This window comes from Nanorana parkeri, unplaced genomic scaffold (genome assembly GCF_000935625.1).
Source record: "Nanorana parkeri isolate BGI_ZX_2015 unplaced genomic scaffold, ASM93562v1 scaffold114, whole genome shotgun sequence".
Classification (NCBI taxonomy): domain Eukaryota; kingdom Metazoa; phylum Chordata; class Amphibia; order Anura; family Dicroglossidae; genus Nanorana; species Nanorana parkeri.
Window position 1 is genome coordinate 985,032 of NW_017306382.1, and position 10,466 is coordinate 995,497.

The following is a 10,466-nucleotide window of genomic DNA, read 5'->3' on the forward strand; positions in this document are numbered from 1 at the left end:
TCTTATATATTTTATATAATATGCAGCACTGTATTTTGTCATTATATAAAAACAAAATGGATACATAAATAGACAGCATTGGCGTGAAAAGGGCTATTTGCCGTGGAAGTTTTAATTTGGTATATCTGTATAAGCCCTTCTCATTTTACTTTTTTTTTTTTATTTGGTCTCAGTAAACTTTTTGGAAAATTGCTCACACACAAGGGCTAAAATGAGGCAGCTGTAACATGCTACTAACATCAGCTGAGCAACATCTGGGTCAAAAAATTGTTTTATGTGTAACAATTTAAAGTGTATGTCCACTACTGCAGCCATTGGCAGGGCCGGATTAACATAGGGGCTGGTGGATCTCCCGCTCCAGGCCCGCCCCTGCAAATAGGCTCTGCACTGGCCACCTAAGAACTCAAAAGCCTCCTGAGAGCCTGCACAGCCCCCCTAAACCCCACACAGCTCTCCTGAGACCCTGGAGACATCACGCCGCGAACCAGGAGCAACACAAATTATGTAGCTTCATATTATTCTGCATTGCTGTATAATCTATTGCTGGGAATTGTAGTCCTCCTATAGCTAATAACATTCTGCATAGCTGTATAAAGTGTTGCTGTGATTTGTAGTCCTCTATAGTTGGCAGTATTGTTCTTCATTGCTGTACGATGTATTGCTGGGATTTGTAGTCCTCTATAGCTGATGGTATTCTCCAGTGCTGTATAATGTATTGCTGGAATTTGTAGTCCTCTATAGCTGATGGTATTATTCTGCATTGCTGTATAATGTATTGCTGGGATTTGTAGTCCTCTATAGTTGGTGGTATTCTGCATTGCTCTGTAATGCATTACTGGAATTTGTAGTCCTCTATACTTAGTGTTATTCTGCATTGCTGTATAATGTATTGCTGGAATTTGTAGTCCTCTATACTTAGTGTTATTATTCTGCATTGCTGTATAATGTATTGGATTGCTGGGATTTGTAGTCCCTTTACAGCTTGGAGTCAGTGGCAGATCTACCAGGGTCGCAGCTGCAACCGGGCCCTGTCGCTCCAGCGCTGACTCTTTGAGCTGAAAAGAGACTACAAATCACAGCCCAGACAGGAGGAAGAAGGCCCCGGTGACTGTCGCCATTTCCATAAATAGGCCCACCAAAATCCTCAGCACCAGGCCCATGATGCTCTTAATCCGGCCCTGCGAATTGGGATAAGACCTATTTTATATCTGTCACATGTTTTCGATCACATTGCATAATTAAAAAAAAAAAATTGCTGCTTCTATTTGTGAATGCTTTTTACTTGGATCAAAATCCTACTTAGCTTCCCTCCATGAAATGTTAAGGATGGAGGAGTGGTGTTAAAGTTTACCATAATGAACCCTGTCTGTACTGCGCTGGCAGATCTCATTATCAGTTGTAAACTAGATTTGATTACTGTCTGTCCTAACAAAGGGTTAAGGACCTGCAGTTCTAACACACTTCCTGTCCTAGGATGACAACGCTACACAATCATAGATACAGTACATAGAGTGAGTGTTGTCACCCTAGGAAGGAAGTGTGTCACTGGCAGGATCGCCAGGTGAAAACTAATGCAGCCACCACATCTAAGGCCTGGTAAGCTGCAATATGACATTTTTGTTCTTTGGTTTAGACTGGGCCGTCCTTACCTTTTTATTCACCACTACCAGAGGTGGTAAGGAGAGCAGAGCAGGAGGGTTAATGCAGTCCAGAATCGCCCAAGCTGTCAAAGGTGGAGAAGGGGGGTAGTTTGGGCCAAGCTGTTGCCAGGGGACTTTGGGTGCTGTTAGTTGCCTGTGCTGCCGCCCCCCCGCCCATGAGACGGTGCCTCATTATGGGGACCCCCCTGGGTTTAGATATATTTTAATGTACAGAACCACTAATAGAAGAGTTCAATAAACTTATGTTGCTCGTTGTATCTTGATGTTACACCCATATTTAGGGCTTAACATGAAACATAGTCACATTCGCCAATCATCCACCATTAAACTCCTGTACAAAGTTCAGCCCGTACAGTTACATTATCCATTCACAGGGAACTTTAAAAGGAAGACTACAAGCCCCATCTGCCTCCGTGAGGGACTCGTAATTTTTAATGGATCACAAGCGTGATGATGATGTCACATCATTTGCAGTCCATTGATTACATCCTCCAGACAATGAAAGATCCGCACCTCCATATGGACCTTGGCTGGGGGTGGGTGTGTAGTCTGCAGGGTTCACTGATTTGTAGCGATGCTCTGCAGGCTCCAATGCAAAAAAAGAAAAAAATCATAAATGCACATTTTATTTCTTTCATCAGTGTAAGATATATATATATATATATATATATATATATATATATGTACATATATATTAAAAAAATTTGTAGTAAGAGTTTATTATAGTCAATTAAGTTTTATTCCCCCTGATCTGAAGCCAAGGACAGGCGGAATGGAGTGGTCAGGGGGGCAGATAAGGCTTGTAGCAATATTCATGATAGATTGTAGGTGTCATGGACCAGCCTTTCTCAACCAGGGTGCAGGGCATCCCAGGGTGCCTTCTGGCTTCCTTGGGGTCTCAACGTTTTCACACAGTGTCATGCCCTTTCATGGTGCAGGCAGGTTTCTGATGTGAAAGGGGGGGACTCTGATAGGAAAAGGGTCTTTGATGTAAAAGGAGAGGGTTCTCATGAAGAGGGGCATCTACTATGAGAGGGGGGAGTTCTGATGTGGAAGGAGGGGCGGTATTTTTGCCTGTTGCTTCAGGGCAGCCCATTCAATGGCCCACAACAACATGCATGACCAATGACTTGCAGGATGTGCGTTGTGCTTAGCTGCAGTACAGGTGTATTGCTTGCTACCGTGGTTGTGCGTTGGGGTGCCATTCTGAATGAACGGAACCACAACGCACAAACTTCCGTGTGTTGATGCAGGTTGTGGAAACACAGGCGTTTAACTGCATGTTACTGCAACACATAGGTCTGCAAGGGGCTTCAAAGATTAGGAGGAGGGGCTCAGTAAGCTGCATCAACACCACTGACTTGTCCCTACTAAGAGGTTATCTTCTGACCAAAAGGTGCAAGTGAAAGCATAACCATACCTGGAAACTTTTAAAAACTGGTATGCCTGGGTGGGGTGATGGGCAGAGCTTTGGGTGCATCCACATAATGCTTTAAAAGTGTGAGGGGCTTAACATACCTCCTCATTCCAGGTGAATGCAGAGTGCAGTGTGCGCAGTTCTGAGAAATGATGTCACGCATGCTGCGCGTTACTGATATCTCCAGAATAGAAATTCCTGAGATGTAACTGATTCCGGTAATGACCTGAAACTTGGATCAAAATTCTGGCATTGCCGGGCAATTTCTGGCAAATTCTATGATCATAACAATTGGTGCCAAGCCAGCACATCGGATGACAGATTTTATTTTTTGTTTTGTTTCATTTATTTTTTTCTTTATAAATGGAATGCAATTTTTTCCTATGGTCAGCTTATTAAACAAAAACCTCTGTATACATTCGGAGGGCGTTGATCTCCGAGCAGGCGTCTCTGGTTGCTGTAGAAACCTATGCGAGCGCCTTGTGTGTGCTATTGCGTTCCATAAAGTGATCTGAGTACACTTTACATTGCAGTATTATAGGGAAGAATGCCGAGGTCAGTGAATACACATACCGGGCTGGCTGGAGTCAGTCAGACGAGGCCTGAACAAATATCATTAGAAAGATAAATTTATAAGCGATGGCTTCTGTGCATTTCAGACCTTCCAGGTGACTTCAAACATTTATGCAAAGTTTGGACAGAAGACTTATGCATATTTAATACTAACCGTACCATACAAGTGGCCTTCTAATATAATATATTAAAAAACATTTTCCATCACAGCGCACCGTCACCGCCTAGGTCAGAGAGTTTCCCATGTTTGGCTCTCCAACTTCTCCTACAAACCCATGTACACAAGAATGGTTGCCACACTTTGAAGCCATATAGGTTGTTTATGTTCTGTCATGCAACAATTTTTACCAGCTGGCCAATGCTTGTGAATAGAAACTGCCCTGCACTTATGACGCAGGTTAGGCATACTTGTCAAAGTGCATTTCAGTGCAGTCCTATGCTGTGCTGGTATTGCAATCCCTATGGATCTGTGCATTTCCTCATATACCAATGTATCGGTGAGTAACTCTTTATCATAGAAACATATAGATACGTACTGTTCATCTTAGATTTATATATTAGATTGGGGGTGCCCAAATGCATATTGAATTCAGTAGCAAGTCTGTCCAATCCAGGAGCCAACATGATTTTTTAGGAACCAGTCTGTCCAATCCAGGAGCCAACATGATTTTTTAGGAACCAGTCTGTCCAATCCAGGAGCCCACATGATTTTTTTTAGGCCCCAGCTCCATTGACTTCAACAAATAACCTCTTTGCTCCTCCTTTGCAATGTGTGATATAAGTTGCAGCTACATGCACAGCCTTAGCAGTCGATTCAGTCGTCGTCCTTGTAAGCTATGCACCAAGGTCATTGTTCTATTACAATGTTGATTATTACAAACATCTTTTGTATGACGCGGTTGACTTATCCTGCGTGATCTGGAATGATCAAGTTTGCATTGCCAGTTAAAGGAATTCGGCTTGTATATATGTTTGCATAGAAATAGCAGCTGATCCCCTTAGAAAAATAAACTTAAAGTACAAATAACCCCAGTCACAATCATCTCATATAAGCTTTAGTATGTTGATGTCATTTTTATTATTTATAAATAGGCAGCTTTCATTAAAATAATACTCGGTGATCCTGCCATGAAGGTTCTTGTTTAAGCACTTCATGTTATAAGGTGACAACACTCTGTCCCTTTCAACATGCATTATGATGCCATGGTCCACTTGTAAGGTTGGTGTTTCCCTTTTCAGAAGGCCTGCATGCTTGTTGCTCTCTTCCTATGGAGATACTAGCTTGATTGTTTGTATGCTGAGCGACTGTCGTTGGGATGGATAGGGAGGGATGTAAGAATTTTTGTTGCTTTGTTCACTTGGGTGTTTATTTTTTATATGACAGAATTAAGTTCCGGCTGCCAGATTGCAGTTCTAGATTGGACACTACCAGTGGAGTAGTTATCCTAACCAAGTGGCAGCTGTTTCTTAAGCTGGCCATACGTTTTTCTCCTTCAGCCCCAAGGGCTCTTCCCTGCAAGGCTATTGTATGACTTGCCACTGCCAGAAGACCTGAACACTGATTAGAGCTGACTGGCTGCAGTCACTGTTGGGCCAAGAATTTTCCTTCGACAAATGACAATGAAAAAATTGAGGGTTGTTGATGGGGCCAGACACTTGTCAAATTTTGGCCGAGTTATCACGATGAAATTTGAGATGTGCATGGCTAGCATTAAGCCAAATGCTTAGGCTAAAGATTCCCTCGATCAAACCAGATACTAAGACATTTTCAAGAGTTAGGGAGCTGGTCAACCGCCGGGCCCCTGTCTCACTCCTGCCTGGCTGTGGCTTTACAGCTTGCTCATGTGTGCTGATGGATACTGTGGCACGTTCAAGGGCTAGGGATAACTTTTTGTAGATTAGTGTGCTTTCTGGCTTTGGTGGTTCTAATTTTTGTGGCCTATCAACATGCAGTAGCAGTTGATCTATATATTGCATTCATCTGATTTATAAAACTGGTACAATGTTGTTTTGGTACAATGTTTTACAATGTTGTAATCTGGTTGCTATTTAATCCAATAGCAACCAGATTTTAGTGGCCATTGGTTTCCTAAATCAGGCTGAAAATGTGCCCTTTCCTTTCACTTCCTATACGTTAGTATCTAATGTGTATAAAAAAGTAAATGGTTAGGTAGAACTCTACTTGTTGCCTGTGGCAAGCAACATGCTTCCGGTGCAGTATGGGAGGGCCATGGTAAGAATTAAGATGGTTGCCATGATCAAAAAGATAAGTTTGTCCTTGCAATCACTTTTTTTTTTTTCTTTTTTACATCTCCGCATTGGCTGAACAGATTTTCTTTATATTTTTTATTTTACAGATAGAAAATGAATAGCTTGATAGTCAAACGTATACTGTCAACGGGAAGTAAAGCTGCTCCTTGTGCACCAAGGGTGGGGTCATGGCTCCCTCTGGTCAGGAATCCTCAGAGAGTCAACTGGGATGTGGTAAGGGTGTGCCACGCTGGATCCGTTGACCCGCTTTCCAAAAAAACCCAGCACATTAAAAAGAGAGGCTATGACATTACCAGAAACCCCCATCTCAATAAGGTAAGCAAATGATTTATTGTGATGAAATGTTTTATTATTATTATTATTATTATACAGGATTTATATAGCGCCTGCGCAGCTCTTTACAATATAAGGAAGACCTTACAATACAAGACAAGATGGTAAGGAGGGTCCTGCCCCTGAGAGCTTACAATCTAAAAGGGAGGGGCAAGTGATACATGAGGAGGTAGAGGTGAGGTGATGAATTGTATGAGAACGTGATAGTTGAGTGGTTAGGTTGAGGTGGGATAGGCTTCCTTGAAGAGATGAGTCTTAAGGGATCGCCTAAAGGCAGTCAGAGTGGGAGATAGATGGACAGGTTGGGGTAGAGAGTTCCATAGGATGGGAGAGGCTCTATTGAAGTTCTGGAGGCGAGCATGGGAGGAGTTGATGAGGGAGCTGGAGGCTCATCTGTTCTGTTCCATGACAGAACCACAGAGGGTTCCAAGAATGCCAGGGCTAAGATATGCATATGGACAGTAGTATGTGGACACCCCTCCAAATTATTGAATCCAGGTGTTTACAGTGAGAATCAATGAATGCTAAAGCATACAAAGACAATTGTGTGCTTCCATCCTCATGACAACCGTTTGGAGGAAGGCTCTTTTTCTCTTCTGGCATGACTATGCCCCTGCACACAATGCCAGCTCCATAAAGACATGGTTTGATGAATTTGGTGTGGAGGAACTTAAAGGGGTCATCAGTAGCTGACCTTGCAAGTTCTCTCTGAATGGACACAAATTCCCACTGACGCACTCCAAAGTCTTGTGGAAAGCTTTCCTAGAGGAGTGGAGGCTGATACAGCCACAAAGGTGAGGGAAGGGGGATTGGCAAGTTCATATAGGTGTGATGGCCAGGTGCCCAAAAACTCTTGGCGCATTGAAGAACCTGGCCTTGGGGCAGCAGAGAGAGCAAACCCGGGCCTGCTTGGCATTGCCCCCTCTAACCCTGCTGCCCTCTGGCTTTGGACCTCCAGCGATATCTACCCATCTACAATCACCAGTAAGACTCTGTTTTCTATAACCTATATGGATCAGTCTGTGCAGGGTCATCCTAAAAGTTAGAAAGACCTTTTAGCTGACAGCGGCATGTACTTTCCTGTAAGCCACATCCTGGTTGTTCCTCTTTATCTGGAGATATGATTACTGCAGCACTTTGGATAAGATAGTTTCAGGCTGCGCTAAGCAGAAATAAATGATGAGCTTGCTATAATCCTCCTTGATTATCAATATGCGAAGTTGTTTCGTGTGATTTCACCCGTGGGTGACCCGTGGCTTTCTTGTTGAAACTACAAGTCCCAGCAAAACCAGCTTCATTACAATTCTAAAAAACACTTTTTTTGATCTCCAAATTGTCACTGTACATGCATTGCTTATTCATAAACTGCTTGATAAACCCAAGGCTGGGTTCACACCTGGGCGTTTGCTATATACGCGTTTTTATGCGTGTTTTTGTAGCACGTTTGCATTTGTAGCACGTTTTTCTGTGCAATTAAAGGTGCGTTCGACGCTCGTTTTTTAACCTCCCTGGCGGTATGATTTCAAAATAAAAATAAAAAATCCTTTTTTTTTCTCTGTTTTTTTTTTTACTTTCAAACTTCCCGCCGGTTCTGCCCCTCCTGCGACGCGGACGCTCGCAAGGGACGGAACCTGGATGCCGGCAGTGGCCGGAGGACACAGCGGGGATCGCGGACAAGGTAAGACCTACGCTGTATTCCCGAGTGGGGCTCGGGGTTACCGCTTTGGTACAGAAAATTAACCCCGGGCCACACTTGGGAATACCAATGGATATGCGCTGAAATCTGCCCCATCGCGCGAAAAAGAAGCTCAAGTACTTTTTCGCGCGTAGGGCGTTTTTGAGCACGACAAAACGGGCTGAAACACGCCCAGGTGGGAACCATGCCCATAGCAATTAATAGGATTTCACATCTTGAGCCTTTTTCAGCGCTTCGATCAGCGCTGAAAAACACCCAGGTGCGAACCCAGCCTAAGAGAAGATTGAATGGTGAAAAGGAAGACGGTGTAGCAGTGTGTTGTTTACTTCTTTCTAAGAGCTATGGCTACCTGTTCACCTCCAGATTATATAAGATTATTTTCCAGCATGAAGCAGACTTTCAATCCAGTGATTCCACATAATAAAATTTACCTGCTGTGAGTATGAAGTATCCAATGGCTTATGCTGCAGAGATGCATTTAACGTGGGCCTCAACTTGTAAAGTTTAGGAGAACAACTAGTAATGTTTATTTTGCCTGAACAATAAATAAAAAAAATATTTTGTCTTTAATTCCTCCTGAAAGATAGCAGTGCACTTCCTGTGCCTAGGCACTCCTGTTCATTCAGTTTCATAACTGTATAACTGCAGTGTGAGATCTAAGGTACTGCTGTCTCTGACTGCTAGAGTTACGAGATTGGCAGGGCCGGATTTACTCTTCCTGCTGCACCAAGGCCAATATTTATCTTCTCAACTTTTACTTTTTACATTTTTTTTTAAATCTTATTGTTATTATTATTATTATTATTATTTTATTTTTTTTACTTTTTAATCACTTGCTGACCGGGGTGTTTATACCCCCTTCCTGGCCAGGCCATTTTTCAGTATTCAGCACTGCGGTACTTTGACTGACATTTATTCCGTCATGCAACGCTTTACTGAAATGAATTTTATACCATTTTTTGGGGGACAGATGGAGCTTTCTTTTGGTGGTATTTAAACCAAAAAACGTTTCCCTACGTTATGTAATAAAACATTTATTATTACCCAATTTTTTTGGGTAAAATATAAAAGACGGGGTCACGTCGGGTAAATAGACACCAAACATGTCAAGCTTTAAAATTGCGTGCACCCGCGAACTCGCAAAAACTACCGTACCCAAAATTGGCCATAGGCGACGCTTTAAAAGCTTTTACTGCTCATTAGTTTAGTGTTTAAAATGGCTGGACAGCAGGTGGTTAATCACCTTTTTAATTTTTTTTTTTTTCATTTAATTATTATTTATTCTTATTTTTATCTATTTATTTTTTCCTTAACTTTATTGCTATCACACAGGAGTTAAATCGCCGCGATCACGTGTAAACAAACGAGTGGCTTCCCTGCTCTACAATTTTAGCCCTGCTTGCCCAAAGCAGGGCTAAATGTAGAAAACAACTTACTCCCTGGAACTGCATGTCCCGGGCATCAGGAGATTCCACATCGCAGCCGTCCCTCTGCTCCCTGCTGCCCCGAGGCTGGGTCTCGGTGGCCTTGTGGCAAATCCGGCCCTGGAGATTGGGTGATGTCACTACTGTGCTGCTCACTGTTCTCCTTGCTGGAGGCTCTGACATGAGCCTCCAACAACTATCCGCCCGGGACGTGCAGTTGTAGGTGCCGGGCGGATAGTTGTTTCTACATTTATCCCTGCTTTGGGCAAGCAAAGCTAAATGTACAGCGGGAAAGCCACTGATGTGTTTTGTACAAGTGACCTTGGCGATGTATGCAGCCTGCAGGTCAGCCATTCTCCATGGGGTGGGGGTTGGCGGGTAGGGGGGTGCATTGAGGAACCTGGCCTTGGGGCGGCAGAGAGAGTAAATCCGGCCCTGCCGATTCTATGGTGATTGGATTAAGGTGACAGTTGCCGGTGTGGCTATAAATGCCAGGCTATGTTCCTAACACCAATTCAATCTGAATAAGCTACTTGGATGGAACGTCTTTAAAGTTACAGATCAAGTCCAGTTAATGACTACCAGCTATACCATGACCTGGATAAATAAGAACCTTCAGAGACGTGCTGGAGACCAGTTATTGTTTTGTGTCCCTTTTTCGTTAGAGAAAAGTAGGGCTGCTACTTACGAGAGGTTATACGCTATTTTAGCTCAACTATACAACTTGCACAAACTGTTCCTTAACTGAGAATGTAGGTGTCATCATTTTAGATTTCTAAAGTGTAAATGGCATTGAAATGTGAATGACAAATTCCTACCACGTATGCTCTCAGTAGCTCTTTCAGAATGCATATAAATAACTTTAACATAACAGAGTAACTTTTTTTTTTCTTTTTTTGAGTGGTGGTGGTGGGAAGGGTAGTAAATTGGTCTTATAAAAGGAATCTGTCACAAACAGAAAAGCAAAAGTATGAATCTTCTTCTTTGACCTTTTCTCTTTTTCTCTTTTTCTCTTTTTCTCTTTTTCTCTTTTTCTCTTTTTCTCTTTTTCTCTTTTTCTCTTTTTCTCTTTTTCTCTTTTTCTCTTTTTC

The 10,466-nt window shown here is 42.7% G+C and overlaps 1 protein-coding gene across 1 annotated transcript in view; it reads left to right on the forward strand.

Moving 5' to 3' along the window:
* ME3 (malic enzyme 3) overlaps positions 1-10,466 on the forward strand; it is a 126,467-nt gene that overhangs the window by 668 nt on the left and 115,333 nt on the right. Inside the window, exon 2 of the mRNA XM_018553248.1 lies at positions 6,009-6,237. Within this exon, the coding sequence (XP_018408750.1) occupies positions 6,016-6,237 (222 nt within the window). The 5' untranslated portion in view covers positions 6,009-6,015. The remainder of the gene's footprint in view (positions 1-6,008; positions 6,238-10,466) is intronic.